The sequence below is a fragment of the Enoplosus armatus genome, chromosome 19, assembly GCF_043641665.1.
Source record: "Enoplosus armatus isolate fEnoArm2 chromosome 19, fEnoArm2.hap1, whole genome shotgun sequence".
Lineage (NCBI taxonomy): Eukaryota > Metazoa > Chordata > Actinopteri > Centrarchiformes > Enoplosidae > Enoplosus > Enoplosus armatus.
This window is the reverse complement of record NC_092198.1, coordinates 431929-451409: the sequence shown is the minus strand read 5'-3', so window position 1 is coordinate 451409 and position 19481 is coordinate 431929. Positions and strand designations below refer to the sequence as shown.

General features: G+C 46.1%; 2 protein-coding genes across 2 annotated transcripts; one reads left to right on the top strand and one right to left on the bottom strand.

Moving 5' to 3' along the window:
- Nucleotides 1-5153: 5153 nt before the first annotated feature.
- On the bottom strand, nt 5154-7161 carry zbtb25 (zinc finger and BTB domain containing 25). Its single transcript, XM_070926395.1, has 2 exons — nt 6989-7161; nt 5154-6345 (listed from the first exon to the last, which is right to left on the bottom strand). Exons 1-2 carry the CDS (start codon nt 7159-7161, stop codon nt 5154-5156), a joined length of 1365 nt encoding a protein of 454 aa, XP_070782496.1.
- A 3752-nt stretch (nt 7162-10913) lies between these two features.
- zbtb1 (zinc finger and BTB domain containing 1) lies at nt 10914-15649 on the top strand. Its single transcript, XM_070925698.1, has 2 exons — nt 10914-11045; nt 13037-15649. Exon 2 carries the CDS (start codon nt 13041-13043, stop codon nt 15093-15095), a length of 2055 nt encoding a protein of 684 aa, XP_070781799.1. The 5' UTR covers nt 10914-11045; nt 13037-13040; the 3' UTR covers nt 15096-15649.
- Nucleotides 15650-19481: the final 3832 nt, after the last annotated feature.

Below are 19481 nucleotides of genomic sequence, written 5' to 3'. Positions count from 1 at the left end.
TGATTTATGACAGCAGCATTAAACCTCATGATATCTGCTGAGACTCAGAGCTTAAACTGATGATACAGGAGCTTAAAATGTGTTTCACCACAGTCCAAATATGACATCATGTTAATAACAACAATACTAATGATTTCATTTACTAATGATTTCATCTCACAAAGTTACACGTTTGGATGACATCTAGCTTGTTTCTATGGAGCTTAAATTCACTTACTGAAAGCTTCTGCAACACATTAAAAATACTGAGACAATGAGTCCAACCTGTGACCTGTCTACCTGCCTGTGACCTGTCTGCCTGCCTGTGACCTGTCTGCCTACGTGTGACCTGTCTGCCTGCCTGTGACCTGTCTGCCTGCCTGTGACCTGTCTACCTGCCTGTGACCTGTCTGCCTGCCTGTGACCTGTCTGCCTACGTGTGACCTGTCTGCCTGCCTGTGAGCTCCAATAAACACTGAGCTGCACCTGTCTGCCGTCTATACAGTTGTTAATAAACTGAAAGGTAATACTTGTTCCTCTGGTTGTTTTTATAAACTGATGCAGATTTCAGTCAAACAGCCACAGACTTAATTATCAATGATGTCATCAGACAGCAGCAGCTTCAGAATAAAAGATCAAACCTCACCTGAACGTGGATCTTCTTCCTGTTTGATGATCAGATCTGTTTCTCGGAGAGAGGAGAGGACACACTGAGCTGATCTCTCTCCATCCTCCGCCCCAGTTTCCATAGCAACCACACTGATTGGCGTTTTGTTTTACAGAAATTGCTTCTTCAATAAGGTGGTGGGTGGGAGACGGGTGATGTCCCCCGGGGAAGACGAGCAGGAAACACGACTTGATTTCATTTCCCATAATGAGTTTCTACAAGATTTAAAATCACACGTGACACTTTGTGTCTTTAGACTCTCGGATCATCAAGACTTTACGGTTAGAAACAGATGAGAAGAAGCGACGGAGCAGAAAGATGATATTATGTTGGAAATGACTGCGAAGAAATGCAAAATGTCCACACCATGGGCAGCATGGGAGGTAAAGCTGGTTAGAGCGGGTTGGGGGTTCGATCCCCGGCTGTCCTTGAGCAACACACTGAACCCTGAGCTGCTGATGGAGACCAGCGGTGAGTGAATGTGTGAGTGAGACTTAACTGTAAAGCGCTTTGGGAACCGTGAAGGTTGAAAAGCGCTATATAAGTGAGACCATTTACCATTTTTACCACCCAGACTGAATGTCTCTATTAGTATGGGTGTCTCTCGTGGAGGACGGGTGGAGGACTCCGTCCTATCCAGGGACCCATTGTCTTATAATATGTCCATGAACTTTAGTAACTTAACTAATCACTGTTGCCGTTGAGTAATCAGTAATGTCTGCTCTGCTTCAACATGGGGGGGGGGGGGGGGGCTGTACCGCTGCACCACTGCTGGACTCACGCAGACCTACATGTGGACATTAGCCTCTAGCTAAATGTGTTGTGCGTCGTTCTGTTAAATAATTAATTAAATATAGAGTTTGTGCTGATGAGTTTAACAGTTTCTCTTACGGGTCATTTGGAACCAGCTTTAGGGGTTTCGGCGCCACCTCTGGATGAAAGTGTCTCCTGCAGGATTTGCGAGTCAAGATGGATTTCGTGAGTTTACAACTGATACCTGGATTAGGTGCGGATGAAGCCTGAAAGACTCAACTCACAGTTCTTCCATTGAAACGAGAGGAAATAATGAAAAACATCAAAGCAACAAATTAACAAAGAGAAACAGAAAGAAAGAGTTCCTTTAAGACTGAATCACAAACTGACGTATTGATCAGTGATCAGTTATTGATCTGCTGCAGCTGACTGTGTTCTCTGATGTCGTCATCTATTTTTAAAGGTGTGAAGAAGAACCGCAGCAGCTTTTGTTTCTATAGCGATGGGTAAAAATACATCCATGTGTCCCTAAGCAACAGCACATCGACCAATCAGATCGACCAATCAGATCGTCCGACAGGTGAGAACACCGAGAGAGAGCCCATCACCTTCCGACGCGCAGGAACCTCTTTATTATTTATTACATGTACTTTAATTGTTTGAGTGATAAGAAGTGAAACTGTGATCTTCAGTTTAATATCAATACGATCAATACCTGATCTGTGATCAGCACAGCTGCAGGCTGACCTCTGTTGGACCTCATCTGTCCCCCCAATACCTCCCAAAAAACCTTCAAAATAAAGTTCAGGATCAGAAGATTTCATCAAGTGCGACATCATTTTCCATTTTTCCATCATAAATCTTCAGATCAAAGGTTTGTTTCATAAAACATATTTAACATACGAGCTTTTTAAGCTCAACAACATCTCAGATTTCAGAATAAGACATAATGGATATTTTACTAGAAGTCAAATCAGTTATAGAGATGTTCTGACAACTTAATTCTCATTATATTCTGACTTCTGTCATGAATCAAACCACAAAATGTTCCAGAAACTTCCAGAATAAAGTTGTAATATTTGGGGGTTTCATTGTAACGAGCACAAAGTTTATATTTTATTTCATGAAGTGCTTCCATACAGTTTTGGTTCTTTATTCTAATAATAACGTGACTTCATTATATTGTCAAAATGATGACTTTGTTCTCATCATGTTAAGTTTCTTCTGGATGTCTGAAGGTTTCATCAGTCTGAGTCGAAGCTGCTCATTCCAACGAGTCCTCTGGATATTTTATTTTGAAAACAAAAAGGATCTTTATATCCTGTCCTGCTGAAGGACTGATGTCAGGTGTCAGTGTATGCACTCCGTTTCCCAGAATGCCTCTGGTCAGCTCCCTGCTCGTCTCTCTGCTGACGCCTGCTGGACAGCGTCTGTGACTGCGGGAAACAGTTCAACCTGCTGATCTGAAACCAGATTTAAACTCAAAGGTTCACTTACAAGCTTCAGGAGTCTGTGATGACCATGAGCTTCAGTTGAAAGGTCAAGAAGGAGCTTTCATGTTCTCTAAACTTTCAGTAAGAAGTCAGATCGTCTCTGTTCTGATGTTTTTTCAGGAAACTTCAGGTTCAGACGCGACATGTCCTCGTGAAGTAAAGCTCAAAATCTGTCAGTCAGTAGAGACTGAATACAATATATACCATTATACTAATATTAATAAACAATATAAATGAATGCATGAATGGATGAATAATCACAATAACAAAAAAGCATTTTTCTTTTGTGCATGTTTGTTTTCATTGCTTCAAATAATTTGAATATAAAACAAATTAAAAACCTTCAGATGACAGAAAACAAAACGTTTTGGGCTCCAACGACCTCTGACGGATATTTGTCTGTTTTTAGTTTTTAATAAATTCATCAACAGTGAGACGATTGTTAATAGCAGATTTTTACCAGAGTTACAAATGAAAGTAAAATTGATCAAAAACTTCTTGGCAGAGTTTAAATCTCACTTCCTCAAACTCCAGTTCTGCGCTCTGATTGGTGGAAAAAGACATTTATTTACAAAACGTTTTCGTTCCATCAATGAAAAAACAGACGTCTATGTACAAAACATGTCGACACAAAACTTCCTGTTTTGATTTTTTTTACAGTGAAACACAGAATGAGGAAGTTACGACTGTCAATCACACACTCACCAATCAATAATCAATAACAGCTCAACCGCTGGTCATGTGACCACAGACAGAAACAGCCGAGGACTAACAGTGTGGGCTAATAACCCTTTCAAAGTAAAGTAACATCCTGTGACCACATGTCCTCAGCAGTTAGCGTAGTACACTACACTACTCTGAATACTCTGCATACTCTGAATACTACTGAATTACAACAGATTGTCTCATTTTAAGGATTTTACAGCCTGAATGTTTTCACTATTTCACACGAAACAAATCAGAAATTAGAGAAACATCAAAGAAAGTAAAAGTTTCTTCTCTTTCTTTAATCATTCGATCATCGACATGCGACCCTGAGGTGAACCTGTCAGAGCAGACCAGCAGGCAGCAGGCTGACCAGCAGGCAGCAGGCTGACCGCCTCGTGATGCTTTCTGTTATTATTCATTAATTTCTTCCTTCAGAAGTATTTTAAAAATGGAACTATAGTTTACTGCTGAAGCACATCGAGCTGCATTTTCTGTATGAAAGAAGCTAAATGACTGAGAGGAATTAGAAGGGAGCAAATCAATCTATAATCAATCTATAAACTGCAGAATGATTTGAAAGTGGTTCAGTGGTGTGATCCTTTCAGGGAGGTGCAGTTTGTTCTATTTCAGATTAAAGTTCTTCAGTTGTTCTTCAGTAACAGACGGCAGGTTACAGTTCGAGGGTTCTTCACGGTTCTAGAAAAGGAACAATTTGGTCAAAACATCAGTTAAAAAAAGCTGGTAAACTTCAGATTATTTTGACTCAGATTGTCATGAAGCAAACAACCATCAGACCGCCTCACGAAGGCACTGCTGCTGCTGTCAACACTGAAACGTTCTTCTGATTCAGAGTCAGTTTGTCTCCTGACGTCAGCGTCACACTAAAGGAACAGTCCGACATCTGGAGACGTCCTGCCGCTCTGTTCACTGCTCGCTGGTGAGAGTGGAAGATCAGGATTCAACAGAAATAAACACAAAAGATCAGCAGGATGTGACGTTAATGTAATCTGAAGACCATTATTACCATTATCGATGAATCTGCTGATTATGTTCTTGATTAACTGATTAATCGTGGTGTTTACAAAATGTCATGAAATGAAAAGGAGTCTTCAAATGTCTCATTTTGTCCGACCAAGAGTCCAAAACTCAAAGAGATTCAGTTTACTGAGACAGAAGACAAAGAAAACCAGCAAATATTCACGTTAGAGGAGAAGTTTGACATTTATGACTGTCGATTCATTTTCTGTCGATGGACTCGTCAATTAATCAACTAATCGTTGCAGCTCTACTGAAGAGCTAAAACTCTTTAAACCGACAGTCCGACCCTCTCAGCTGATGACCACACTATGATCACATGACTGACTCACACACACACCTGCACAGGTACAGGACCATCAGACAGCAGCAGAGACAGAAACAGAACAACAACACAAACCTCCAGAGAGTCCAGTCTGAGTCCAGAGAGAACGCCTCGCTACCAGACAACAGGCCCACCTGTGTGCTCAGTCACGCCACCTTGAGGTGAAACACCTGTCATGCTTCATCTGATGACATCACTCGACGGGGACGCCGTCCACGCTCTCCTGGGAGATCTCAGAGTCCAGGGAGTAACACGAGCTGCCGTTGTCCTGGGTGTCCCTGTTGGCCTCCTCAGAGAGTGTGGCGGTGCCGGCCGAGGCCCCGCCTCCTCCCCCGGGCTCCGCGACACCCTCACAGAAGTGGGCGGAGGCCTGGAAGAGTTGGCTGCAGAGGCGGTTGTAGCGGTGGTAGCGGGACGGTTTGCCGGTGTGGGTGTACATGTGCTCCTGTAGCTGGCTCTTGTGGGAGAATCGCAGGCTGCAGACGGCGCAGGCAATCTTACGTTTACGCGAGTGTAGGACGGCGGGGGTGGGGCTGCTCCCCCCTCCTCCTCCCCCCCGGCTCCTCCTCAGCTCTGCAGCCAGCTGGTTAGCGAGCGCCTGGCTCTGTCTCAACGCCTCCTCCAGACATCCTGCGTCCAGTTGCTCCTGGGCCCCCGGCGGCCCCTCCTCCACGCCAGCGTCTAGCTCGCTGCCCTGCGACAGCCCCTCCATCAGACGGGTGGGGTCGAGGGCGTGGCTGAACAGGTGCTCACGCAGGCCCTCGGGGGAGGAGCAGCGCTCTCCACAGCGGGGACACAGCAGGACCAGGGCCCGGTCTTTGAACAGAAGGCCCTGACTGGGACTGCTACCCTGAGCTGGAGATGGAGACCCAGCCCCCTGCCCCTCCTCCCCCTCGGCGTCCTCCCCCTCCTCCTCCTCCAACCGCTCCTGCTTGATGCGAGTCGAGATGTCCGAGTCGTCTCCAGATGCCACGGAGCAGACGTTGCGCAACGCAGAGGCCTGACGGTCTGACGGGACCCCCTCCAGTCCGACAGTGAGGGACAGCTGGGAGTGGGACCGCCCCCCCCGACCGGAGGTGCGTCCGTCTTCCGGAGCCCCGCAGGACACCGTGGTGGACTTGGGGACTCCGGGCGCCTCCTTGTTGGCCAGCTGGGAGGAGATCTGGATGCCGTACAGGTTTGACATGCGGACCACGTCAGTGGCGGCGTCGGCGGCGCCCTCGCCAGGTTTCCGGCACAGCTGGTATGCGTGAAGGAACTTGATGCCTTCCTGCAGCCGGCTCTGGTCCACCGGCTGTTTGGGACACATGCCGGTGTACATGATATGCAGCAGGTAGCTGAAGACGTCCGGCTGGATGTCTGTGGGCTGGATCTTTATACACTCACTGAGGACAGACAGAGACATGAGACAATAAGGACAACATGTCAGTGCCAACTTCTCATCCTGAGAGTCAACAACATTTGTTTGCCCAGTTCCAGGACTCTCAGGTGATCTGCTCTGCTTCTGTCTGAGAGGTTCGTCTGTTCTGATTTAAGTGTGTTTTTAGACTCTCGGGACTTTTAATTCAGCTGAAAATGAAAACGTCTCGTTCATTTGAATGAAGCCGTTGTACGTTCACACTGTACTTCTACTGTGAACCTCACAATGAAATAGTTGCTGTTGTGATGACCTTCCACAGTTGAGAAATGTCTCACAGTGTTATAAACCAAAGTACAGTCTGATAACTGGACCGTACCTTAAATCAACACCGACACAGACCCCTGCAGTCTTCACACGAGGCTGTTTTCGGGCTGAAGCCCTGAATTATGGTGAGATGTTCTGTCACAGAGGTTTAGTTTGTAAGAGGAGACACTGAGGTCAGAGGCAACAATCCTCCACATTACAAAACAGCAACAAGGTCTACAAAACTGAAGGAGAGTCCACGATCCTGAAAGAAACTTAAAATGTCTATATAAACAGAAACAAAACCATCTGCAGCTTTTCTTTCCCGGATCAGGTGTTCGTGTTATTTCGCCCACCCCCCTGACCTGGACTGGTGGATGAAGATCATCTTGAAGTAGTTGGAGAAGGCGGCCAGCACGGCTCGGTGAGCTTTAAAGTAGACGTTTCCGATGGCGACGGTGCAGTCACACAGGAAGCCGAACTCTCTCTGGACGTTGAGCTGCTGCAGCAGGAAGAGGCTGTGAGACGACACCTCCATGACCCACTCTGCAACACACAACACACTGAATCAGACAAACAGGACAGACTTTTAATTTCCCCCAGCAAAGTTGTAGAAGTACAGTTCTTACATGTAGTCACATGGTCTCCATTAAAGTAGCTGTCTGCAGCGTCCTCATGGACGGACAGACAAATATCACTGATCACTGAGACACTGAAGGACACTGAAGGACACTTAAAAACAGGAAGAGGCAGGTTCTGCAGCGTCTTTCTCTCTGATGTCTGAGCTGATTTCTGGAGGCTTATTCTGATGGACATCAGAGACAATGATGTCCTCTGGATGTGGACGTCACTCTGAATGATTCAACATGAGTTTCATGTCTGTGAGTTCAGATCTGACTGAGTTATGACTGATATGATATTTTTAATGCTACTAACATCAATCTGTCTCTAAGGGTTTTAAAGCACTTCATCTCCTCCAACAGGAGGCGCCTCAAAGTTTGACCTCTCATCAGACTGGAGATCGATCTGGCTCGATGTGGACTGGATCAGGTTTAATGATGCCTCTGTTGTATTTGACTGTCCCCATAAACCATGACAGTGTGACAGTGAGCCATGACCAGCAGCAGGACCCTGAAACTGAACTGAACAACTGTGATATTCCAGCTGACTCACAGGTGATCTTTCAGTATATATTCATTAAGTCATTGTATTTCAACATTAAACCCTGTCAAGTGTCTCTGGTACCAATAAAGTCACACAATAGTCTCTGCGTCTCTTTTCAGCCTCTTTTAGCTCCGAGTTTCTGAGGAATGATTCTTCTTCAGGTCTTTTATGAGTCACAGAAGAAGACAGTGACTTGGACTCTGGTGTCTTTTCTTTCGGGGACACGTTTGTTCATGGTGGGACCTGTTGGGTCTCTGTAGAGGATAAAGATCTGGTCTAGACCTGCTCTATGAGAAGTGCCCTGAGATCACTACATAAATATAAGTGATTATTTATAAGATGACATTTATAAGATTATAAGATTTACACCTAGTTTCTGACCAATCAGGTTTTGTCCGTCTCGTTGGCGACTCTAAATACTACAATACCCATAAGCCTCAGCTGCCGTTGCCATGGAGAAGAAGCCAGTCAGAATCAGAGACGCTTTGTCGTTACAGTTGAGAACAAAACACGTCGCCATGGTTACTGAAGTCACACAAAACTGACCAAGAAACAAAAAGTGAAATAATTTAAAGCTGCAGATGTTTTCCAGCTGCTGTCAGTGAAATGCACCCTGGGAGTCGTAGTTCACATCCACAGGCTTCAAGTAGCTTTGACTTTTATCAAAGAGGCTGATGTTCTCTGACACAGAACCAGAACCAGATCCAGCTCTGCAGTCACACTGACATCATCCCACCGCATCTGGGACCTCACATTATCTCCAGCAGGCTCCGCCCCCCTTCAACCTGAGCTCAGGTGTTCTGAGACAGATCTGAGATCACCTGGACAGGTGGGCAGGAGGTCACCAGCTGACCTCCGACCTCAGTGAAGGTCACCTGACACACACACGGGGGGGGAGGTCTTTACATGATGACAACCCGTCTCTGATCCAAACAAACCGGAAATCGGACACCCGCGCGACCAAACAACAATACAGCTCCGCGCGTGCACGTCGCGTCGCGCCCGTCAGGCTGCAGCCTCTCCATCCTCTGTCTCATTCAAATTCAGCAACACGCACGTCCTCATTCACCTACACGCACACAGGCGCGTGCGCACGCCCATCCGCTCCCTACACACCCTCTGTCTGTCTGTGTCGTGCACGCGCGCCGTGCCCGGCGGCCGTTAATCGGTGTCTTACCGCAGAAATGTGCAGATTGTCTTCAGGTTCTGGAGCCGATTTGTTGCTGCAGATGATCTCGCAAGAAGCCGCGTCACGTCTCGCGAGAGGAAGGGTCAAAGGGGCTGCTCACGTGATGCGACTGTGTCACCTACCAGCAAGTAATTAATAATCAATAACGGATTTATTGATCTGTTTTAAACAATATGAATACAGATCAGATAAGACTCCACAACACAACACGTGTTTCATATTTAATGACGGAAAATAAATCCAATAAGTGATGAAACAAGATTTAAATGACAATAACAATAATAATCATAATAATGATGATGATGATGATGACGACACAAGAGACAGTTCAGAAGAGAGAACAGATTCAGGTTTCAACATCATGTGATGATAACAGGGTTCTTGTTTTCACTGAATAACAAATGATTTCGTGTTTGATAAGGAACGTGTTTATGTTGTTGATTCAGACGTGCATCTGCATTATTATTTATTAGTATTAATTAATAGCTTCTCTTCAGTGATGGAGGAAGTACTCAGATCCTTTTCTGCAGTAAAAGTACTAATACCACTCAGCACAAATACTCAGATGTCCCCTGTGTCTGTCCTCCTGTGTCTGTCCTCCTGTTATAGATTCTGTCATTAGAGGATTATTCCTCCTCATTAATGTGAAGCAGGATGTGACTGTTGGAGTTGAGGTGGAGCTCATTCTGAACTATCAGCTAATGATTATTAGTTCATTGTGGATGAATCAGCTGATTATTTTCTCCATTAATGGATCGATTGTTTGGTCACAATGAGCCAGAGACAAAGTGACGCCTTCACAAAGACATTACAATTATTAACAGCATTCAGAGGAAAAGCAGCACATCTGCATCTGAGCAGCTGGAACCAGAAAACGGTTTCACAGTGCATCAGTCTGGGCCTCCTGCCAGTGAGACACTGAGCAGCTGCTGTACTGGACAAAATAATCTGAACACAAACAGCTTTAAAAGAATGATTTGTTTTCATTTCCAGAGCCAAGTGTTTGATCCGTCAGTTATTCATGAAATGAATGGATATTAGAAACCTGCAGGTTGTGTTCAGGTGAGCAGGAGACTCAAACCGGATCTGAACTCATTCTGCACGTCGTTATTTTAAAGAGTTTTCTGTAAAACAGAGTGAGACGTCGTCGCTTCCTCAACTCTCTGATCTGGAAAGCAGCTTGGAGTGAGACCTCCTCACTGGCTCCTCCTCTCTGATGGATCCGGTAGGCACGCGGCCCCGACTCAGCCCCGTCAAGACAGAAAATACAACGAGACACTTCCGAGAATGATTTTCAAAATAATACTTATGTTTGCATAAAGTTGAGCACACCTTTCGAAACGCTTTCTCACTAAAACTCTTTTCTCCACACAGACTATAGCTGCTGATCAGAAAAATATCTGGATCTGAGACTCTGATTATGACCCCAATGAGGAGAAATATGTCTTGACTTAATCAGCTGGAAAAAAAAAAAAATTAATGGAGAAATTATGTAATAAAATACAAAACGTTGTACACACGTACACACCAACACATCATTTTAAGTTGTTTAAGCTAGTTGTTTCCTTGTGAACTTTGTATTTTATCAGTAAACAGATGATTCATTATTCGTCTCCTTTTCCCGCCGTTTGATGTTTTAATGCAGTTTTATATCAACTGATACGAGCTTTACAGGAAGAAGAGACGCCAGTATATCAACTAGCAGAACCAAGTGAACAACCCACAACAGTTCATGTATAAAATGTATTAAAACAGAAAGCCAAAGAAAACAGGCTTTGCTGTTCTGCATTACATTTATTTTGAAGACCAGCTTTTTGACCGGAAGTACTTTGTTTTCTCTTCTTCTTCTTCTTCTTCTCTTCATTGTGTCAGACTTGACAGAGCGGCTGTCTGTGCGGAAGTTCTTTCATCCTGCAGGAGAAGACGAAGAAGAAGAAGAGGCTTCTCCTTCGTTTCAACTTTCCGCCTGAACACAACAAACCTCCGGGGAGGAAACTTCCTGACTCCCGGGAACATCCGCAACCCGCCACCGACAGCAGCAGCTCCTCCGCCGGCCTCCGGTACCCACGGTGAGTCGAAGGCTTTCTCACCGGCCCTCAGAGCCGCCTGGCCGGGAAAACTAAAGAATAGTGCCCGCGGCCTGCTGCTCTCGGTGCTAGCTGAATGCGGGTGGTAGTGCGGGGGTGGCGGGACTGTTTGCGGGAGAGGTAGCACAGTAACCGTCAGGTTAGCAGCATTTACAAGTACTACATCCGGTTTGGGTCTTCAAAATAACGAACGTAGTAAAGAAATCAACGATCGAACGCGTTTCGAGAAGCTTCAAATGAACGTGCACAACTTGTCCACTGTGTCATTTTTCAGCAACCTAAACTTAATGTAGTTTGTACTCATTTAAACAGTCCGTACACTCCTCTTTCTGTCTGTTCACTACTTGTCGAGTTCTTTCCTTTTTATTTTCGGAGCTCTCCCCGCAGTAACTTCCGGTCTGATCGATACTAGCCGCTGTTAGCTTGACGTAGCTAACCGCCGCGGAGCAGTAATCTCCATTTTAGCTCGTCAGTGTGGCTGACCTCTCCCTTCTGCCTGCTTTAACACGGTCTCTCCTCAGCGCTCACACTCCCCGCTTCACACGGGTCATTATCGGCTCCCTTTAGGCGGATTTCTCGGAGGTTGACAGCCGATGAATGCGTGAATGTCCCCCGCATGCCCGCGGCGGCATTGCGGGGGCGGACGGTGAGCTGAGAGCTGCTGTAGCTCAGTTACAGTAAACCGACTCACTGTGACTGTAAGTACTTTTATTTTAAGCCTTTTTACAACAGAGTCTGGTGTGGTGTTGCAGATAAAATTCACCAAACACCATAAGTAATCTTTCTGGTTTTCACATACAAGGACTTTGCTTTGGTATATTGATGCATAACAATAATCATAGTAAGATCAAGATGAAGCAAATACTGCAGGTCAAGACCTGCGTACAGGTCCTGGACGGGTGGCAAATTGCAGTCAATCACCTTCTCAGCTGAGTGAATGACACCCTGCAAGTGTGCCCTTGCCCCGGGCAGTACCAGATGGTGATGGAGGAGGTGAGGATAGACTCAGTGATGGAGGTGTAGAAGTGCACCATCAGTGTCTTTGGGAGGTTGAACATCTTCAGGTGCAGGTTAGCGGTTTGATCCCCGGCTCCCCCCGTCCATATGTTGAAGCGTCCTTGAGCAAGTCACTGAGCCCTAAGTTGCTCCTGATGGAGGCCAGCACCTCGCATGGCAGCTCGGTCGCCATCGGTGTGTGAATGAGACCTGATCTGTAAAGCGCTTTGGGAACCGTTAAGGGTTGAGAAGAGCTATATAAGTGAAGACCATGTACCATCCTCTGCTGGGCTGTCCTGCCCAAGACAATTGTGATTGGTTTAGAGAAATACAAACGAGCCCCAGTGTTTTTACCTTCTATCCCAGAATGATGATGGGTTGATCCAGACCTTTAGAAGGTCTAGAGACTATTTGGCTCACAATATAGTTTCACAATTTGTTTGCAATGATAAAATGTCAGATTACAAACTAATCTGTCACCTTGATCAGAATTGTGTTGCGATGTGTAATTTACTTGTTTTGACAGTAATCAAACTTCATTTAGTCGCCACTTCTGTGTAAAACTGCAATATAAACAAAATACAAAGTTCAGAAATGATGAGCAAAACGACAAAACAGATTTCAACTGATCCAGAACAGTCGGTAAAAGCAAGATGAGTCTTTGGACTCTTCATTCTAAAAACTAAAACCTGGAAAAAAGTGACCTATTAAAATGCAAATCCTGAATATAAAACAATGAAGACTGTCCAACTGTCTTTACTCTGATAAAACAGGAGTGAAATGACTGAAGTCCTCTTAATAATTCACATCTGATCTTCATGAGTCATAGCAGGACCGAGAGCTGGTTCTGCCTCGCTGAGCACAACCAGCCAAACGTTATGAAATACTCTGCAACGCAATAAAAGTCGACCACAGAGAAACCTCACAGCAGGAAGAATGCAGCCGTTTAATCCCTGTGTTCATGTCTTCCTCTGCAGGGCGATGGCGAGGCCGAGCCACAGCGATCACGTCCTCCAGCAGCTCAACAACCAGCGGGAGTGGGGCTTCCTGTGTGACTGCCTCATCGCCATCGGTGACATCTACTTCAGGGCGCACAAGGCCGTCCTGGCGGCCTGCAGCTCCTACTTCAGGATGATGTTCATCCGGGACCAGCAGGGCGCCGGCCGCCTGGATCTCAGCAACATGCAGATCAGTGCAGAGTGCTTTGACCTCATCCTGCAGCTCATGTACCTCGGACGCATCGTTGTGGGGAGCTACGAGTTTGAGGAGCTCAAGGCCTCCATGGCCTACCTTCAGATGTACTACATCCCCGACTCGCTGGAGGATCTTAGGGACATCAGGAGCTCCAACCTCACCCCGTCCTCCTCAGCCTCCTCCTCGTCCAGTTCCTCCACTGGCCCCACCGCTGGAAAAATGATGTTTGGAGTCCGCATGTACGAGCAGCAGAGGTCTGCTGCACCAGAAGCGGAGCATTTACCAAAAGCTGTCAACAGCACTGCTGGGCGTCCAGCTGTTACAGCCACCGTCAGCAGACCGGTGGTGACGGAGGAGGTGGTGAACACTCCTCTGATGGTGGCACCACCGGTGGTGGACGGAGGAGTCGAGCAGCCATGTGACTTGAGAAAGAGGTCCAGCGGCAGGAGTTCAACTCTCAAAGATCGTCCTCGGTTCGGTCGCACCTACACCTGCGACGACTGTGGCTTTGTCTTCAGCTGCGAGAAGCTTTTAATCGAACACATCCTGACCTGCACCAACCGCAAGGCCTTTCATCCGGCAAGAGGAAACGTCGAAGGTGACAATGACTCCAGTAAAGCTGAGAGTTCCGCCTCTGAGAGCATAGAGGAACACAGGGTCATCTGTAAAGGCGAGGACGACTGGCCAGAGGCCAAGGCCGACTCTGACCTCCCCATCAGGTCGGTGGCAGCCGGAACAGAAGGCGAGCCCGGGTCAACTAGGAGCATCTCCATCAAGACAGAACCCGAAGAAAGCATATTCCCTGAGATAGAGGTGGTCAGGGTAGGTGAGCACACCGCCAGAGACTGTAGTGCACGGTTCAGTGACGCCACGCGTAAAGACTTGTGTAGGGAGAAAACGGGCTCAGACCGCGAACCAGAGCCTGGCGTCTCAGGTATGGATAACAGTAGTGAGCCTTTTGAAGGCCACATGTCCAGCAGTGAAGATTCAGGAATCCCTGCGAAGCTTCGTAAGGTCAAAGAGGAGAAGCAGGACGCAGACTGTGCCCCCTGTGAACTCTGTGGTGCTCTGTTAACAGACGAGGACAAGTCGGCCCACTATCTCTCCAACCACATGGGCCATATATGTGCCTGTGGGAGGTGTGGCCAGGTGCTGATCAAAGGCCGCCAGCTCCAGGAGCACGCAGAGCGCTGCGGTGAATCCCAAGGCGGGGAGTCGGATTCCCACGGGGAGGACGAGGCGTCCCTGCTGGAGGAGCCACAGGGGATGGAGGAGGGCCTACTGGAGGCGGCTGACCTGGCCTGCTCTCACTGCGGTCTGCTGTTCCAGAACGAGAGCCTGGCGCTGGAGCACGCTTTGTCCTGCCACGATCAGGAGCTGTTCCGCCCAGTGCTGCTGGAAGAGAGTGGTGAACCGGATCACCGCCGCAAACACTTCTGCAGCATCTGCGGCAAAGGCTTCTATCAGCGCTGCCATCTGCGGGAGCACTACACCGTCCACACCAAGGAGAAGCAGTTCACCTGCCAGACCTGCGGGAAGCAGTTCCTGCGGGAGCGCCAGCTCAGGCTGCACACCGACATGCACAAAGGCATGGCACGTTACGTGTGTCCAGTCTGTGACCAGGGAACCTTCCTCAAACACGACCATGTCCGCCACATGATCTCCCACCTGTCGGCCGGGGAAACCATCTGCCAGGTGTGTTTCCAGATCTTCCCCGGCGGAGAACAGCTGGAGAAGCACATGGACGTCCACCTGTACATCTGCGGCGTCTGTGGAGAGAAGTTCCGCCTCCGTAAAGACATGAGGAGCCACTATAACTCCAAGCACACCAAGAGACTATAGGAGCGATCCAGACGTCCTCTGCATTTATACCAGTTTGTTACTAAAAAAGCCATAAATGTGAGAACAAATGTATGCACTTGAACACCAAAAACTTTTTAACCTGCACTTTTAAAGTATATGCATAATCTAAAGGGGCGTTCACACTGCGAGCAGCGGGGCTGATGATTGGTCGCTCTGTTATGACTCTGATGGCAACAGTGTCGCTTGTTACTTTGTTGACTTTGATTAAAAAGAAGCAAACAGAAAGACGAGCGTCACATTTTCAGAGCTCACATTCAGGATTTTAGGCGGAAAACGATCCAGGTGTAGAAACCTTAGCTAACCGTCCTCTGTTTCCACCACAGTTAACCAGCTAAATAGCTATCTAAATGTATATTATAATTTAGAATATTTATAAAGAAGCTGGGATTTTATATAACAGATGATATATACATGATATTTGAATTTCATTTGGAACATCAAACAGTCAAAATGTCCATCTTTCAGAGTCTGAAATGATTCTTTAAGTTGTCCAAAAACCCAAAGAAATAAAACGGACACTGATATGATCCTCACACTGGAGGACTTGGAACCAGTTAATGTTCATGTTCTGTCAAGTAACAGATCTTTCAAGAAGCAAATCATTTTCTCACTAGAACGTACCAAAGTCAAGATGGAGAGAGATTTTGGATTTAAGAGACTTTTAAGCTGGAGCTCGTCTCCAGAGTCAACAGGTCAACAGGCCTCTGCACTGGTTTGCTTCATGATTGTGTTGCTCACAGTGTGAACGCATGTTAAGACCGGCAGTGAACTCCAAAAGAAACCAAAACTGGTGAGACCTCAGAGTGACTGCAGGAAAACACTGCAGCAGAATTCAGAAATACGTCACAGCTGCTGGGACCGGGGTGGGAAATGGAGGCGGTGTGGAGATACCTAGCTCTGGTGATTAAGGTCCAAGGTGGTTCCTGTGAGAACACGCCCAGTCCAGTTTCTGTTTGGAGTGAACCGTCGGTCGAAGTGGCCGTCAGCAGGCTGCGATGCCTTGAGCTTTGATGTCAACTCATTTCCCAGAATACTAAAGTCTCTGAAGACGAAACGCGCCGAGTTTTCCATGTTCTAGTTAGCGAGCACAGCCGTTTTCTGGCTCTTTGTTTTGTGAGTTTGATGGCACACTGAGTCATGCTCTTCTTCCCTTTTCCTTCAGTTATTGTTCAGCTTTTCATTCACTGTGTCACGACGACACTCGCTGTCCAACATGCTCTGTGATTGGTGCCTTTACTGTAACCGTGGTGCGTCTGTCTTTTTTCTTCCTGTCTTCTTCACAGTGATGCATGTTGGCGGATGGACAGGCACAAGTCAGGCCCCCTGTTTCAGAGTGAATACTCAAACATCAGATAGCAAAGAAGTTGAACAACAAAACACTAGAAGTGGTCATCTCATTGGAACCAGCACCGCTGTGCTGGACTGGATTTGAGGGCGTTTTAAACCCTGCATTGTTTAGTCCGGTTGATTCAGACTCTTGTTCCTTTTCCTCCTCAGTCGATCCGTTAGGGCGGATTTCAACACAGCAAACGGACCCTTTAGAGGACGTCACAAAATCATTCTGGGGCAGTTTGCTTGTGGAGGGAATGTGGTCTGACCTCAATCTGACTTAAACTACAAGTCAAACTCTGCAGCTAAATGAATCCCGTAGCCGGGTGTGCTTTGCATGCTGGGATGTGGATGAGTGAACTCAACAGATGCTAGCAGCTAACGGCAGAATGAACCTGGACTAACTCTGAAGTATGTTGCCCTGTTGATGTTTGGGCAGATAGGAGCTTCCTGTGTTTACCTCCAGACACATCTAACCAATGACAGGAGAGAACGCTCGCACCTGACTTTTAGTGATGCATTTTGGTACGAAGGAGAAAACACAACAAGTTTACCAAGTCATCCGCTGATCCAGACCAGAGCAAACCAGCCAAAGGTTTTAAAACTTCCTAAGTCTTCTGTCACACTTAATCTGTTGCCTTATGAATCGTGTAAAGTTGTCTTTCTCTGCATTACCAATGTAGAACCGAGCCAAACATTTCAGAAACACCCAAACCATTTCAAAAACCAGTTAAATCTGCTCTGGACAAAACCATTTAAAACCAGTTCTGAACCACTTCAGAACTAACCTAAACTAGTTCCAAACCAACCAACTGCAACCCGTATAAACCAGTTTCAGACAAACCCAGGTATTTCAGAACCAATATGAAAAACCTCCCCAAACCAGTTCAGGCCCTATTCAAACCACCTCATATCCAACCCAAACCAGGTCCAAACCAACAAAAACCAGCTCAGAGGCATCCTAAACCACTGACCCAAAACGTTTAGAACCAAACCAAATATTTCAGATCCACCTTAAACCATTTCAGAACCATCATAACCAGTTCAGAACAGAATCACTATAGTGAACATTAAGTAGTTGAAAGATCATTGCAAACCAGACCTGAACCAGCTGAAACCAGTTCAGAACCAACCCAGACCAGTTCTGACCCTATTTGTCCTTGTCTGTGAAGTTAGTCCAGTTGAAGTTTTTACAGTCAGAGTCTCTTCACCTGGTAAACAGTCTGTGGCAGTAAATGTCTCTGTCACAGTTAATTGGACAATCGGATGACGATGCAGCTGTCTCGTCATCATCGAGTCTTTTGTTGGATTTACAATCAGAGTTCAATCAATTCATGGGGACTGGACAGAAACTAAAGCTGCCTTAAACCAGTTCACAATCAAACTAAACCAGTTGAATGAAAGGTCACTGAGAATATCTGAAATCTCTTCTGCACCAGGAACTGGACTCCAAACCATCCTGGAAATGTTGGAGTCCGACAGAAATGTGAGGATATTAAAGATGTCGGCACTTGTGTCAGACCCGTCGGCTGTTTGTGTTGTTGTTTGTTCGGGATCTTCTTCATGTGTTCAGCTGGTTTTGTTGCTCTGAAGTTTTTCTCGCTGATGTTCAGTTTGTGCAGTTTTGAAAATTGCCGCTGTGATCAGTTGGAATCAACAGAAGCCTTTCTCAAGCTCTTAATAAACCGAGTTTCTGTTTGTGAAGAGAAGTCTGCGCCTGTTTCTACATGTCTGCTCTGTTTTACATGATAACAGATGTGTTTTTAGAGATCTAAATCAGCCTCCAGTGTCGTTTCTTTCTGTGATGATCAGCTGGCAGACTTGCAGCACTCGATAATATCTCGTGTTTTAGTGCAGACATCAGTCAAACTGCTTTCATCCGTCGATGACATCAGCTGCACAGTGTTTTCAGTCTGTCCTATATATGGTCTTATATAAAGTTGGAGGTAAATCATTATTAAAGTGAGTTACCATTACAACATGGCCGGCTGTCCTCTTTCCTGCAGTTCAGTGTTTGTCCACGTGAGGGAGCCGTAGGACAAACTGTTGAACTGAATGTGCTGCTGAGGGTCAAACCTGTGATCCACATATAAACCTCAATGAAGCCCTGCCCGCCTAACAGTGAGCAAACCACATGATTGGATGCTGCTGCTGTCACTCCCACATTGATTGACAGGTCTGTTGATTTTCTCATGTTAAAGGTTTTCTTTTACATCATTGGTGTTTTTAAACACTTCAGATTCACAGACATAAAAAGAATGATTTTGTGTCAAGCTGTTCAGTTATATATACACCAGTCACCCCAATTTTTCCAGTTTTTTATTGAAATTCAAGCAGTTCAAGTCTAATGAATAGCTTGAAATGGTACAAAGGTAAGTGGTGAACTACCAGAGGTTAAAAAAAAAAAGGTAAGGTTACCCAAAACTGAAAAATAATGTACATTTCAGAATTATACAAAAAGGCCTTTTTCAGGGAACAAGAAATGGGTTAACAAGCTGTTCTGCAGCAATGGAGGTTGATCAAGCCTTGAAAGTTGGTGCTACCAATTCCTACAGGTGTCCCAACTTTTCTTGATTACTTACAACCCCCTCTGTCTGCATAAAAGTAGTGTTGGAACACACTGTGGCACCATACCCTCGTGAGCATTATTTGAACAGTATTGTACTGCAGAAAGTAGTGTGTTGCTATAAAAATGGCGAGGAAAAGGCAATCAACAATGGAAGAGAGACAGACCATCATAACACTTAAAAATGTAGGTCTTTCCTACAGAGAAATTGTGAAGAAAGTCAAGGTGTCAGTGAGTACAGTTTCCTTCACCATCAAAAGGCACTCAGAAACTGGGGGAAACTCTGACAGGAAGAGATCTGGCAGACCCAGAATCAGAAGACAAGTTTCTGCATGAACCCATATTGCACAATATAACTCTGTACATTTTTTGTCATTACCTTACTCTGATGACTTGCACTGAATGGAATCAGCCAGGGATGCATTTTGCCGCACTTGGCGCGCTTGTACGCGCATGCGTGGTGACCCATG

What these genes read in the sequence shown, in the direction of transcription:
- zbtb25 (XM_070926395.1), bottom strand. Translation starts at nt 7,161, where the DNA reads ATGGAGGTGTCGTCTCACAGCCTCTTCCTGCTGCAGCAGCTCAACGTC. An exon ending in ATCTTCATCCACCAGTCCAG is followed by an intron (nt 6,346 to 6,988) that starts GTCAGGGGGGTG and finishes GTCTGTCCTCAG; the next exon opens with TGAGTGTATAAAGATCCAGC.
- zbtb1 (XM_070925698.1), top strand. Translation starts at nt 13,041, where the DNA reads ATGGCGAGGCCGAGCCACAGCGATCACGTCCTCCAGCAGCTCAACAAC.